This window comes from Sus scrofa, chromosome 1 (assembly GCF_054392235.1).
Source record: "Sus scrofa isolate SSC_HxYL_T2T_F1_AM1 chromosome 1, Sscrofa_HxYL_maternal_Yorkshire_Landrace_v2.0, whole genome shotgun sequence".
Lineage (NCBI taxonomy): Eukaryota > Metazoa > Chordata > Mammalia > Artiodactyla > Suidae > Sus > Sus scrofa.
Genome location: NC_139383.1, coordinates 247,059,147 through 247,075,198, shown reverse-complemented (window position 1 = coordinate 247,075,198; position 16,052 = coordinate 247,059,147). Strand labels below are relative to the sequence as shown.

The following is a 16,052-nucleotide window of genomic DNA, read 5'->3' as shown; positions in this document are numbered from 1 at the left end:
TCCCCATAATAGTCTCCTCCCCATTTTAACTGAATTTTCCCACTTGCCTTTACCACATTCCTCTTCTTTTCCAAATATCATGCATTATAGATTCTTTATGGTTAATAAAACATCTTCACTTTAGAACAGTGAAGACTTTTAAGCAGCCTCCTTCTTATCACCATTCATATTTAGTGTATGTTTGTTTATTAGACTGCTTCATTAGTAATCCCTGTCTGCAACAGCTGCCTTGAGTGACATGGATTTTTTTTGTTTGAGGTGAGGGAGGAAGTACTCAGACTGACATAATTGACTTTATTAGTCTTCATGTTTTGAGTATTGACCCCTCCCTTCCTTAACCATACTAGTCACCATAGCAACCTCTCTAAACCCAGACATTTAATCACATTATTTCTCTCCTTAGAAAGGTCTTTGCTATTTTTAGGATAAAACCCAAACTCCTTGGCCTAGCATCCAGGGCTCTTCTGGATCTGATCCTAAATTACCACTCAATACCTTAATCTAGGTCACCGTTCTATGACCAGATCAAGTTTTTAAAAACCTCTAACCCTAACCCTAACCCTAAACCTTTCCCTCCTTAGAAAGGTCTTTACTATTTTTAGGATAAAACCCAAACTCCTTGGCCTAGCATCCAGGGCTCTTTTGGATCTGATCCTAAATTACCACTCAATACCTTAATCTGGTCACCATTCTATGACCAGATCAAGCTTTTAAAAACCTCCAAAACTTTGTATAGCTGTTTTTCTTTTTTTCTTTCTTTCTTTCTTTTTGTCTTTTTAGGGCTGCACACGCGGCACATGGAAGTTCCCAGGCTAGGGGTCTCATTGGAGCTGTAGCTGCCGACCTACACCACAGCCACAGCAATGCCAGATCCAAGCTGCATCTACAACTTACACCAAAGCTCATGACAATGCTGGATCTTTAACCTACTGAGTGAGGCCAGGGATCAAACCCGCAACTTCATGGTTCCTAGTTGGATTCTTTTCTGCTGTGCATGATGGGAACTCCTATGCTGGTTTTTCTGCTTACAGTATTCTTTTCTCCCACTTTCTGCTTGATAAACTCTACTCTTTTCTCAAATATCAGTTTGATTATTACCATTTCTGTAAATCCCTAAGCTTCTCCAGGCAGACCCAACACACTTCTTTTCTAGGCTCCCATAACATTCATATATATATTTCTATTACATTATTGTTATTATTTGTCTTTTTAGGGCTGCACCCGCAGCATAGGGAGGTTCCCAGGCTAGGGGTCGAATAGGAGCTATAGCTGACAGCCTACACCACAACCACAGCAATGTGGGATCTGAGACACATCTGCGACCTGCACCACAGCTCATGGCAACACTGGATCCTTAACCCACTGAGCGAGGTCAGGGATTGAATCTGTGTCCATATGGATGCTGGTCAGACTTGTTTCTGCTGAGCTACGATGGGAACTCCTATTACATCATTTTTCTTTTTTTTTTTTTTTCTGTTTTGTTTTGTTTTGTCTTTTTTGCCATTTCTTGGGCCACTCCCGCGGCATATGGAGGTTCCCAGGCTAGGGGTCTGATCGGAGCTATAGCCGCCGGACTACACCAGAGCCACAGCAATGCGGAATCCGAGCCGAGGTTGCAACATACACCACAGCTCACAGCAATGCCAGATCTTTAACCCACTGAGCAAGGCCAGGGACCGAACTCGCAACCTCATGGTTCCTAGTTGGATTCATTAACCACTGAGCCACGACAGGAACTCCTATTACATCATTTTTCGTACTGTAGCATAATTATTTACATAGATATCTGTTTCCATGGCTATGTTTTAAGCTTATCTAGAAGAAAGGCTGTCTTATTATTCATGATTTTTTTCTCTGGGACCTAATATAGTACTTGGCACATAGTAGGTGTTCAATAAATATTTATTAAATTAGGAAGATAATTTAGTTATACAGGATGCTTTGGGGGTTGGGATGCCACAAGTGTAGGATGCAAAAAAATGTGTTTGGGCACATATGTGAAAGGGAATGCTGAGAATAGAAAAGGAGATTAGAGTACAGTAAAGACTTATTTTACCTATACTCAGATTTTTGTCAAAGGTGTTCATGAAAAGGGGGAGGAAACATCCTTCATCTTATCTAACTTTTAGGAACCAGAACTTAAGTCACAATTACACCTATCTACCATTTGTCATACTGTTTCTGCGGGAAAATGCACTCTGAGTTCTGATTTAATTGATTTACAAATGAATGTTTGGAATCTATCTCACTGACAAACTAGGGGCTGTCTAGATTATACATTAGCATCACCAAATTTGTGTGCATTTTTTCTAATTATTTTGTGTATCTGTATGTCTTGTTTAGTCATGTACATAATAAACTATTTGAGGGCAGGGATAATTTTCTTTTTGTATAACCTACCTAGTATCTAGTACAGTATTCTGGATATGGAAAGCATTCATGCAATCTCTAAATATTTCTCAGAGTGCTTTGTTCACCAGTTACTGTTGAAAGCAAAGGGTTAAAGAGCACAGACTCTATGCTTTCTGAAAGTTCACACTTTAGTTGGGGAATTAAGTAGGAAGTATGAAGTCAGGTCCTCCCTCTGTGATCAAAAAAGCCTACCTGGAGTTCCTGGTGTGGTGCAGCGGAAATGAATCTGACTAGGAACCATGAGGTTGCGGGTTCGATCCCTGACCTCGCTCAGTGGGTTAAGGATCTGGCGTTGCCGTGAGCTGTGGTGTAGGTTGCAGATGAGGCTTGGATCCCCAGTTGCTGTGGCTCTGGCGTAGGCTGGTGGCTGCAGCTCCAATTAGACCCATAGCCTAAAAAGCAAGCCAAAAAAAAAAAAAACAAAAAAACAAACAAAAAAAAACACCCCCCAAAAACAAAGCCTACCTGACGTAGAGGGAAATGGGCACCATGGTGTTGAGGATAATGAAGTAAGACCAGAATATGAGAGTGGCAGAGACAACTGAGGAAGAGACATATTCTTTCCATGGCAGAAAATCCTGGAAGTAGTAGCCTTTCTTATTCTCCCAAATGCAATGTCCAATGGCTAGGATAAAACACATGCTGCCTAAAAACAGGAAAATCTAGAAATCAAAAAAAGAATTAAATTAATATTTCATCCAAGACACTGCATCACTTCTACTGTTTGGAGTCTGATCTCTCAACAAAGCTTCTCTCTTTTCTTGGAGAGCAGGGGTCCCTGAAGCTCAGAGACTGTACAGTAGTACACAGGACAGAAAAGAAAGCCCACAGGAGCCATCCTTGGGATTTGGACAGGAGATAATAGTAACTAAAATATGTCAAATATTTATTAAGTGCCAGGGACTGTGTTAAGTACTTTACATATATTAATTTAATATTTATAACATTCCTCTTTTAATAATAGAAAAAGAACTTGATATTAAGACTGGAAAAGTAATTTGCCTAGTCACTTAGCTACTAACTAGGAGAGACAAGTTTTGAACCAGTTCTAGAACCCAAGCACTTGATTACTCCCTTACGGAACTGAGGGGCTACTTTAACAAAAATCTAAAATGTGTGGCATTGGCTTAGCTGTTTAGGGTGGGTGGGTGGTAAGGAAACTGATATAAAAGGCTGACAATATGGCAATCAGGTTAACAGTAAAGAATTTCGTAAAACTGGAAGATGGACCATGTGCCTTGAGCCTAGAGCTCTAAGGCAAGTGGTTGGAAAGAATTAGAATATTAATGTGTTTGTTAACTCTGACAAAAGAAAGAGTTGAATTAGGGGAATAACTGGCCAATTTACAAGCAGAAATGAAAAGGAACAGAGTGAAACAGGCTATCAAAGGACTGGAAAAGTCTATTACTTTTAGATACAAAAGAGGAAAAAAAAAGATAAGATTGAGATCTTAAGCAAACAAGGTCCAATATTTATTTGCGAATGAATAAAGTGAATCAGCCTGGAGACAATGTTCAGATTAAGTACCTTCTAACCCAAATAAGATTATTGTTCCAGATAACTTCAATTTTTTTTTTTTTTTGCCATTAAATTGAGAGAGAAGGTCATGGAGGAGTAAAGGATGCAAAGAGATAAGACAAATTTGAGACCTATGTTTGGAAAAGAACGTGGGGAAGAAAGGGTAATACTCCCAAGTTGTTTTTTTTTTTTTTTTTTTTTTTAACAAGGCTAGCATTTCTCTAGTGTCAAAGCCAGAAAAGGACAGTACAAGAAAAGAAAACCACAGGCCAATATTCCTATGAATATACATGCAAAACTTCCTAATAGCAAACCAAATTCAACAGCATTATTAAAAGGATCATACACCATAATCGAGTGGAATTTAGACATTAATGAAAGGAAATGAGGACAAATAAGTGGAAATATATCCAGTGTTCACAGATTGGAAGAGTTAGCATTGTTAAAATGTCCATACTACCCAAACTATCTACAGATTCAATGCAATCCCTATCAAGATTCCAGTGGTGTTTTAACAGAAATAGAAAAAAAAAATCCTAAAACGTCTATGTAACTACAAAGGACCACAAATAACCAAAGCAATCTTGAGAAAGAAGTAGGGTGGATGCTACTGATTCCTGATTCCAAATCATATTACAAAGCTATAGTAATCAAAACAGTATGAAAAAGCAGAATGGTACTGGCATAAAAACAGACATACAGACAAATGGAACAGAATCGAGAGCCCAGAAATAAACTCATGCACAAAGAGTCAGCAAATGCTTGACAATGGAGGCAAAATGGTATTAAGAAAACTGGATATTCACATGTAAAAGTATGAATCTGGACCCCTATCTTATACCACTCACAAAAATTAACTTAAAATGAATTAAAGACTTAAATGTAAGACCTGACACCATAAAAACTAGAAAAACTCATAGAAGAAAACAAAGAGAAAAAGTCCTTTGACATCAGTCTTGGCAATGATTTTTTGGCTATGATACCAAAGCACAAGCAACAAAAGCAGAAATGAACAAGGGGGATTATATCAAACTAAAAAGTTTCTGTATGGCAACATAAACAAAATAAAAAGGCAGTCTATAAAATAGGAGAAGATATCTGCAAACCACATATCTGATAAGGAGTTAACATCCAAATATATAAGTAACTCAAAAACTCAATATCAAAAAACCAAATAATTCACTTAAAAAATAAGCAAAGGTCCTGACAGCCATCTTCCCAAAGAAGATATTCAAATGGCCAATAGGTACATGAAAAGATACTCAACATCACAAATCATTATGTGGTATGTTGGTGGGTACAGCCACTTGGCAAAACAGTATGGAGGCTCCTCAGAAAATTAAAAATAGAACTATCATATGATAAACTTCTTGGTATATATCCAAAGGAAATCAAATCATCTTGAAGAGATATCTGCAGCCCCATGTTCACTGCAGCACTATTACAACAGCCAAAATATGGAAACAACCTAAGTATTGACAGATGAGTGGATAAAGAAAATGTGATACACACACACTATAATGCAATATTATTTAGCTATAAAAGAAGGAAATCTTGTCATTTATGACAACATGGATCAACTTTGAGGTCATTACACTAAGTGAAATTAGTCATATGGAGGAAGACAAATACTGTATGATCTCACTTATATGTGGAATCTAAAAAAACTAAACTCATAAAAACAGAGCAGATTGGTGGTTTCCAAGGGCTAGATGTGGGTGAGGGAGAATGTGTGAAGATGGTACAAACTTGCAGTTATAAGATGAATCAGTGTTGGGGATCTAATGTACTGCATGGTGACTACAGTCAACAATCTTGTGTATTTAAAGATGCTAAGAGAATAGATCTTAAAAGCTCTTACAGGAGTTCCCGTAGTGGCGCAGTGGTTAACGAATCTGACTAGGAACCATGAGGTTGCGGGTTCGGTCTCTGCCCTTGCTCAGTGGGTTAACGATTCGGCGTTGCTGTGAGCTGTGGTGTAGGTTGCATACACGGCTCGGATCCCACGTTGCTGTGGCTCTGGCGTAGGCCGGTGGCTACAGCTCCGATTCAACCCCTAGCCTGGGAACCTCCATATGCTGCGGGAACGGCCCAAGAAATAGCAAAAAGACAAAAAAAAAAAAAAAAAAAGTTCTTACAAAGTTTAACTTATGAGGTGATAGGTTAATGAACCTTATTGTGGTAATAATTTCACAATATTTATCAAACCATTTTGTGATATATCTTAAACTTATACAATGTTATATGTCAATTACAGCTTATCAAAACTGGGAAAAACGTAAAAAAGAATTTTATATAAATCAAATCATATAGCATATAGTCTTTGACTTCTTTCACTCAGCATAATTATTTTGGGATTCATCCACGTTTTTGCATCTACCAATTGCTCATTTCTTTCTATTGCTGAGTAGTATTCCATTATATGAATACTTCAAAATTTGTTTACTAATTTATCTTTTATTGTGTATTTGGATTGTTTCTAGTTTTTAGCTGCTTACAAAGCTGCACTGAACATATTGTACAAGACTTTGCATGTATATAGGCTTTCATTTCCTTTCTAAATACCTAGGAATGGAATTGCTGGGTCCTACAGTAAATTTATATTTAACTCTAAGAAACAACCATATGCTTTCCAAAGTGGTTGTACAATTTTATGTTCCATCAGCATAATATACCCACATACCTCTAGAGAAGACATGTATGATGTTACTGTGAATCATTTCCAGTCTACTCAGTGGTCTTCAAACTTGTGTTCTTTGTCACGGTATGAATTGTTCAAAGCAACGCATCCCACTGCTAGAAGACTGGAAATCTCATATTTGAGTCACTGATAGAAAGTCTTTGAAGATAGGAGTATGAAGGCAGGAGGAACAGGTCTAATTGAGACCATTCTCAGAAAATGAGATTAAAAAAACCCTCTTATTATGAAAAATTTCAAACACATATTAAGATATATAAATACTACAAGGAACCCTTATGTACCCATTACCCAGATTCACCAATTACCAGTTCATGGCCAGTTTTATTTTATCCCAAACCACCTCTTCCTCTGTCCTCTCTTTTGTTTAAGCAAATTTCTTACACTATATAATTTGATTTGTATACAGATAAAATTATATATATAGTTTAATATATATCTTTAAATGACCTTATTGAAACAGTACCTTATCACTTAAAAAGTTAATACTAAATCCTTAATATCATTCAAAATTTGAGATTTGAGAGTTGAATGAGAGATGGAGTAGAATGAAACAGGTGAATTGAGATAAAAGAATAAAATGTGCTGTTATTCCTAGCCTAATGCAGATTCACACTGAGTAGTTCAGCTCTTTGTGATGAAGGTCTCTCTGGGGCCATAAACCCTTCTTAATCTTACTCCTACTTGCTCAGTGAGTCGTATGATAGTAAGGCTTATCCTCACAGTCCAGTTCCAATTGCAATGATTAGTTCCAATGGCCCGGTATTCCTTTTTGGATCATCTATGTGGCCAATATTAAATCTCTAACCATATTCCTCTGCCTGTCAATTCACTAGGCCCTATATTCTATTAGCTTCAGTGGGAAAAAGTGGGGGAGGTAAAACAGTTATAATAAATTTTTATTTTTCCCTTCCCTTCCCTGAGCGAGGCCAGGGATCGAACCATCATCCTCACAGACACTATGTCCGGTTCTTAAACTGCTGGGCCACAATGGAAACTCCTATTTTATTTATTAAAAAAATTTTTTTTTTCTTTTTTGGCCACACCCATCCATATGGAAGTTCCTGGCTCAGGAATCAAATCCACATGACAGCTTCAGCTTATGCCACAGCTACAGCAAGACAGGATTCCTAAACCAATTCGCCACAGTGGGAACTACTATTTATTTATAAATATAAATTTATTTATAATTTATTTATTTATTATAAATATTAGAATAATCTGAAACCCTCTGAAGCTATGAGAGAAAATTACAGAGTAACCTTCAATACCCCTCCTGCTCCATTCCTATTGCCTGAAAAACTGAGAATCCCCATCATTTCCAGTGCTATGCCCTCCCTCCACTGTCAGACTATGAATCCTCCAGCCAGCTCTTTCCATTTGGACTGAACCAGCAGAAAGGAAATCAGCTCTGTCAGACCCACCCTAGAGAGCACAGCTTCCTCATCAGAAAGGCCTGCAGGGGTAGGACACAGCTCATTCTGAGGGATCTTCCTGCCATCCTGAGGCTTTCCAAACCCTTGCATATGTTCCATGGTTCTTAAGGCACATTCATATTGTAATGGAGTTTATTGGTCCTTAGTTTCTAAAGCTTTACTCTGCTTTCTTTCTATAGGAAGGAAGAAACAAATTGGTTGTTGCTACAAATCCCAGATGTTACTTGCTTATTATAAGAACTAGTCAGACCCAAGAAGAGCAGATAACCTTGCACTTAGCAAATATATACTCAATTTTGTTACTCTTGACAAAAACTGAGAACCAAGGCCACTGCTGTCACAACTGAGCTCCCAGGCTTCAGAGGCAGTCTGTAAAAAGAGTACTCCATGATTCTTTAGCCCTTCACATCTTTTTCACTATGTCTTACCCCAGAAGTATATCCTAGATTTCTGGCATCATTCAAATTTCAAATACTCTGCTTTTCTGCCCCACAAATATAGTCCTACTGAACAGACTAGGGCTTCCAAAGCATTATCACTGTGAGCTCTGGTCACTGAGGAAAGGGAGGGGATCAAATTCAAGCTCAGCTGTGGGTTCATCAGGAAGGAGCTTTGCTAAACACGCTTCCTGTGTCTGCCAGATTTCCCCCTAAGCATCATTTCCAAAAACGGAAAAAAAAATAAAGTGTTTAAATCAGGAAGGATTTCTGCTTCAGCTTGAAGAAATGAGGGTGTGTTATATCTAACTTCATTGACAATGTCTTGGCAAAAATACCACATAAACAAAACTGCTGAACTGATAAGAATCCAGCTAATTCAAGAACATTCCTTCATTTAATAACCACTCAAAAGATATTTCCTGAGAACTATTTTGTGCAAGGCACTCCCAAGAATGGAGAAATGAATATGACATAATATATACCTTAGAGGCTCATAACTTGGTAGCTCAGGTATTAGTATATTTTTTCACTAACTCAAATAATAATGAAGCTCCTATTATGTGTCAGACATAATTCTAGAGACTAGGGTACAGTGGTGATAAAAGACAATGTTTTTATTTTCAGAGTTTATAATCCTGTGGAGACAAGTGGAAAACAGATAAATTAAGAAATGGAAAAATACAATTTAATTATTGCTAAGTGCTGAGAGGAAAATAAAACAAGCTAATAGAATAAAGAAGGTCTTGGTGGAGATGGCTACTTTAGATAGGGTGGCAGATTAAGGTTTCTCCGAAAAGGTAACACTGAATAATGAAAAATAAGCAGACTATGCAGAGGCCTGGGCAGACACTGTGAGCAAGGGTAAAGGTCCTATGATAGGAAGAAGTTTGCTTTCTTACTTAATTTGTAGTTTGCCAGGCTATAGATTTCTAGATCAAAATAATTTTCAGTTCTTTGGTGGCCTAGAGATTAAGAATTCAGCAAGGAGGAGTTCCAGTCCTGGCTCAGTGGAAATGAATCTGACTGGGATCCTAACAACACAGGCTTGATCCCTAGCCTTGCTTAGTGGGTTAAGGATCTGACATTGACATGAGCTGTGGTGTAGGTTGCAGATGCAACGCAGATTGGGTGTTGCTGTGGCTGTGGTGTAGGCCAGTCACTGCAGCTCTGATTTGACCCCTAGCCTGGGAACATCCATATGCCTTGGGTGCAGCCCTAAAAAGCAAAAAAAAAAACAAAAAACAAAAAAAAAACAAACAAACCAAAACAAAAAACCATTCAGCAAGGATTCGCATTGTCACTGCTGTATCTTAGGTTTGCTCTCTGGCCAAGGAATTTTCTTATGCTGAGGGCTCAGCCAAAGAAAAGACATTTTTTTTTTTTTCATTAAGAACTTTGAAAGTATGACTCTACTGGTTTCTAGGACCCAGTAGTGTTGGCAAGAAAGGTGATGACAATCTAATTCTCATTTTTTTGTTGACAACTTATTCTTATCCTTTTGAAAAATCTGAGGGACTTACATATACCCTTGGAGTTCTAAAATTTCATGATGCTGGTTTATCTCATGGTAGTTTTGATTTGTATTTCTCTAGTAATCAGTGATGTGGAGCATTTTTTCATGTGCTCATTGGCCATCTGTACATCTTCCTTGGAGAAATGTCTATTCAGATCTTTTGCCTATTTTTCAATTAGTTTGTTGGCTTTTTTGCTGTTGAGTTGTGTGAATTGCTTGTATATTCTAGAGATTAAGCCCTTGTCCATTGCATCATTTGAAACTATTTTCTCCCATTCTGTAAGTTGTCTTTTTGTTTACTTTTTTATTTCCTTTTGCTATGCAAAAGCTTGTCAGTTTGATTAGGTTCCATTGGGTCATTTTTGCTTTTATTTCTGTTGCTTTGGGAGACTGACCTGAGAAAACATTTAAGGTTGATGTCAGAGAATGTTTTGCCTATATTCTCTTCCAGGAGTTTGATGGTGTCTTGTCTTATATTTAAGTCTTTAAGCCATTTTGAGTTTATTTTCGTGCATGGTGTGAAGGTGTGTTCTAGTTTCACTGATTTGCATGCAGCTGTCCAAGTTTCCCAGCAATGCTTGCTGAAAAGAGTGTTTTTTTCTCATTTTATGTTCTTGCCTACTTTGTCGCAAATTAATTGACCGTAGGTGTCTGGGTTTATTTCTGGGTTCTCTATTCTGTTCCATTGGTCTGTCTGTCTGTTTTGGTACCATTGCCACACTGCCTTGATGACTGTGGCTTTGTAGTATTGCCTGAAGTCTGGGAGAGTTATGCCTCCTGCTTGGTTTTTGTTCCTCAGGATTGCTTTGGCAATTCTGGGTCTTTTGTGGTTCCGTATAAATTTTTGGATTGTTTGTTCTAGTTCTGTGAGAAATGTCATGGGTAATTTGATAGGGATTGCACTGAATCTACAGGTTGCTTTGGGTAGTATGGCCATTTTTTACAATATTCATTTTTCCAACCCAGGAGCATGGAATATCTTTCCATTTCTTCACATCTTCTTTAATTTCCTTGATTAACGTTTTATAGTTCTCAGCATCTAAGTCTTTCACCTCCTTGGTCAGGTGTGTTCCCAGGTATTTGATTTTTTGGGGTGCAATTTTAAAAGGTATTGCATTTTTGTATTCCTTTTCTAATATTTCATTGTTAGTATACAGAAATGCAACTGATTTCTGAATATTAATCTTCTATCCTGCTACTTTGCTGAATTTGTTGATCAGTTCAAGTAGTTTTTGGATTGAGTCTTTAGGGTATTTCTATGTATAGCATCATGTCATCTGCATACAGTGACAGTTTTACCTCTTCTCTTCCTATTTGGATGCATTTTATTTCTTTTGTTTGTCTGACTGCTGTGGCTAGGACTTCCAGTACTATGTTGAATAACAATAGTGAGAGTGGGCATCCTTGTCTTGTTCCAGATTTTAGTGGGAAGGCTTTCACCTTTTCTCCATTGAGTATTATATTTGCTGTGGGTTTGTCATAATATTCCCTCTATACCCACTTGAGTAAGAGTTTTGATCATGAATGGATATTGGACTTTGTTAAGTGCTTTTTCTGCATCTATTGAGATGATCATGTGGTTTTTGACTTTTCATTTGTTAATGTGGTGTATGACATTGATTGATTTGCATATGCTGAAATATCCTCATGCACCTGGGATGAATCCCACCTGGTTGTGGCATATGATTTTTTTTTTATGTTGTTGGATTTGGTTGGCTAAAGTTTTGTTGAGAATTTTTGCGTCTATATTCATCAAAGATATTGGCCTATAGTTTTCTGTTTTGGTGGTATCTTTGTCTGGTTTTGGAATTAGGGTGATGGTGGCATCATAGAACGTCTTTGGGAGTGTTCCTTCTTTTTTGTGTGTGTGTCTTTTTTTGCCATTACTTGGGCCGCTCTCGTGGCATATGGAGGTTCCCAGGCTAGGGGTCCAATCGGAGCTGTAGCCACCAGCCTACACCAGAGCCACAGCAACGCGGGATCTGAGCCGCATCTGCGACCTACACCACAGCTCACGGCAACGCCGGATCCTTAACCCACTGAGCAAGGGCAGGGACCGAACCCGCAACCTCATGGTTCCTAGTCGGATTCGTTAACCACTAAGCCACGACAGGAGCTCCCGGAGTGTTCCTTCTTATTCAACCTTTTGAAAGTTTAAGGAGGATGGGTATAAGTTCCTCTTTGTATGTTTGGTAGAATTTGCCTGTGAAGCCACCTGGTCCTGGACTTTTATTTGTAGGGAGTGTTCTTATGACATATTCAATTTCATTTCTAGTGACCCGTCTGTTCGGTTGATCTATTTCTTCTTTATTCAGTTTTGGCAGACTGTAAGTCTCTAAAAGGTTATCCATTTCTTCTGGGTTGTCAAATTTGTTAGCATACAACTGTTCATAGTATTCTCTCATAGTTTTTTGTATTTCTGTAGTATCTATTGTGACTTCTCCTTTTTCATTTCTTATTTTATTTGGGTTTTTTCTCTCCTCTTCTTGGTGATTCTAGCCAGAGGTTTGTCAACATGAGATACCACCTCACACCAGTCAGAATGACCATCGTTAATAAGTCCACAAATAACAAATGCTGGAGAGGGTGTGGAGAAAAATGAATCCTCCTGCACTGTTAGTGGGAATGTAAGCTGATACAACCACTATGGAGAACAGTATGGAGGTACCTGAGAAAACTATACATAGAACTACCATATGACCCAGCCATCCTGCTCTTGGGCATATATCCAGACAAAACTTTCCTTAAAAAAGACACATGCACCCACACATTCATTGCAGCACTATTCACAATAGCCAAGACATGGAAACAACCCAAATGTCCATCATCAGATGACTGGATTAAGAAGATGTGGTATATATACACAATGGAATACTACTCAGCCATAAAAAATGAAATAATGCCATTTGCAGCAACATGGATGGAACTAGAGACTCTCATCCTGAGTGAAGTAAGTCAGAAAGAGAAAGACAAATACCATATGATATCACTTACATCTGGAATCTAATATATGGCACAAACAAACCTTTCCACACAAAAGAAAATCATGGACTTGGACAACAGACTTGTGATTGCCAAGGGGGAGGCAGAGGGAGAGGGAGTGGGTTGGACTGGGAGCTTGGGGTTAACAGATGCAGACTATTGCCTTTGGAATGGATAAGCAATGAGATCCTGCTGTGTAGCACTGGGAACTATGTCTAGTCACTTGTGATGGAACATGATAATGTGAGAAAAAAGAATGTATACAAGTATGTGTAACTGGGTCGCCATGTTGTACAGTAGGAAAAAAAATAATAACGTATTTAGGGAAATAAAAAAATGAAATAAAATTTCATGATGCTTAATGGGTGTTCTAAATCTGAAACACATTGTTCTTCAATTCTAGGAAATATTCTTCTAATATTTCTTTGACAAGATTGTCTCCTCATTTTCTCTTTTTTGGCTGCCCCTGTGGCATGCAGAAGTTCCAGGACCAGGGATCAAACCCAAGCCACAGCAGTCATGGTGTCAGATCCTTAACCCATTGAACCACCAGGGAACTCCCCTCATTTTCTCCTTCTGATACTCCTAGGAGATGAACTGGGGGCTCTTGGTTTGACCCTTCATTAAAAAAAGAATTTATCTCTTTGACTTTTGGTTTTATAGTCTAGCAGTGTTCTCTGACTCTTTATTTCATCCCTTCTATTGTTTGTTTGTTTGTTTTTAGCTCTTCTATTGGTTTTTCTTTTTCTTTTTGGTCTTTTTGCCTTTTCTAGGGCCACTCCCGTGGCACATGGAGATTCCCAGGCTAGGGGTCTAATTGGAGCTGTAGCCACCGGCCTACACCAGAGCCACAGCAGTGCGGGATCCGAGCTGCATCTGCAACTTACACCACAGCTCATGGCAATGCCAGATCCTTAACCCACTGAGCAAGGCCAGGGATCGAACCAGCAACCTCATGGTTCCTAGTTGGATTCGTTAACCACTGAGCCATGATGGGAACTCCTCTATTGGTTTTTAATTTCAGTAATTTTTACTCTCCAAAATTCTTTTTGTTGTTCTTTGATTGACTTTTTAATTTTTTCATTGAAATTTTTTTAGCCTATTCTTATTTTATTTAGGCAATTGCTTCTCTAAGAACAGTAGTAAAATTTGTTTAAAAGTTTTTCCTTTCCTCTTCTCTGAATTATAATCTGTTTATTCCAGTGTCAGTTTATTCTATCCGTTCATTCTCATCCTCCACTTTTGGGCTCCTGGTTACCCTACAATCCACTTAAAAACATTATTAAATAGTAGTTTGATTATTACAGGTTGGAAACTTCTAGTGTATACTCAAGCAAAAGAAGAGAATAAACTATGAAAGATATGGAAGCCAGGAAACATGAAGGTTTTATTAAAGTGGTCATGAGTAAAACTGGCTATGAGAAAAAAAAAAAGTGTCAATTTCTAAAGCAAGGTCCTTAATCCATTCTGGTACCAAAATCAAAGTATCAAAGCCTCAACAAACTGTGACTGTCCTCTACAGCAGAGGTATAAGTTTGAGATTCTCTTGTCAATGAGTTCTTTTGTTTTTTGCTTCAGACATTAATATGTGAAGTCCTAAAAACTACTGAATCTTTCAAACAACTTAATTCCAAGTTGGAAATACTGGCCAGTGTTGTGGAAGGGAAAGAGGTATACCTATTTGTAAAGAAACAGAAAAAAGTCTTTAACTTACCCAGAGCACAAGGACATTCATGAGATGGTCTATGTGTGTCCGTTTAAAGGTGGACTTTCCACTGTTCTGCATTAATTTGGTGTCTGGCCCTAAGTGAAACAAGGAGACATCACCACTTAGAATCAGTGGAGTTCCCATCATGATGCAGTGGTAACGTATCTGACTAGTATCCACGAGGACTTGGGTTTGATCCCTGGCCTCACTCAGTGGGTTAAGGATCTGGTGTTGCTGTGAGCTGTGGTGTAGGTTGCACAAGCTTCTCTCTTAAAACCATCTGATCTATTTAGCTTAGAAGAGGGATTTTCTGATAAGTAGATCTGCATCTTCTTGAGCAATGAGGAAACCCATTGCTTCACCAGGCTCCATTTAAAGTTTCTAATTAGGAAAGGGAGAAAGGAAAAGGCAATGGTAGTGATTTCTTCTGAGGAAGCCTGGGAGCTGAGACTTTTCTGGAGCAGAGAGGCAAAGACTCTGTATTTCTTCATGAGAGTGCAGACAGTAAATAGAAACAAAGAGCTTTTAATGGTTACTGGGACTAGAGTTGGAAATTATTGACCAAGAGATATGGCTACAGAGAAAACAGAAGAGGTTTAAAAGAAAATATAAATAACAATTTCTCTGGTCTTTTATCATCTGATTATTGTTCTTACATCTACTCTAATGAAGGAATTTCACCCATGTTTGCTATTTGTAAGATGGAACTTCTCTGATACGTAGGAAAACACTGAAAATGCAAGGTATAAGCCATGCCACTCTTTCCTCTTAAAGTGTTCCTTGAAGGGCTTGAAGTCATGAGAAGTTTGGCTCAAGCCTGCAAGCTACAAAGGGAAGAATCTTCCAAGGCTCTTTTTTTTTTTTTTTTTTTTTTTTTTTTTTTGTCTTTTTGCTATTTCTTGGGCCGCTCCCGCGGCATATGGAGGTTCCCAGGCTAGGGGTCGAATCGGAGCTGTAGCCACCGGCCTACGCCAGAGCCACAGCAACGCGGGATCCGAGCCGCGTCTGCAACCTACACCACAGCTCACGGCAACGCCGGATCGTCAACCCACTGAGCAAGGGCAGGGACCGAACCCGCAACCTCGTGGTTCCTAGTCGGATTCGTTAACCACTGCGCCATGACGGGAACTCCCCAAGGCTCTTTAGAAAAACTTACAGTGGGAAAAAAAAAAAAAAAAAAAGAAAAACTGACCATACCCCAGGTTTCAAGAAGAATGTGGGGATCATGACAGAACTTAGATATCATGTAGCAGGAACAGCAACTTAAGTGCCTTGGGATGCACTTAGGTGACATCAATTCTCCTTTGCTCTGAGTTTCCCAAGGCCCCCCAGATTTTTCACTACC

The 16,052-nt window shown here is 38.5% G+C and overlaps 1 protein-coding gene across 17 annotated transcripts in view; it reads right to left on the bottom strand.

The window, feature by feature from the left end:
• Positions 1 to 16,052, bottom strand: part of LOC100156421 (phospholipid-transporting ATPase FetA) — a 97,763-nt gene that overhangs the window by 29,503 nt on the left and 52,208 nt on the right. For all 17 annotated transcript variants that reach the window (XM_084988642.1, XM_084988631.1, XM_084988654.1 and 14 more), the window contains 2 exons: positions 14,714 to 14,802; positions 2,878 to 3,074 (listed from right to left, as the gene is read on the bottom strand). In XM_084988642.1, coding sequence (XP_084844768.1) covers positions 2,878 to 3,074; positions 14,714 to 14,802 — 286 coding nt within the window. The remainder of the gene's footprint in view (positions 1 to 2,877; positions 3,075 to 14,713; positions 14,803 to 16,052) is intronic.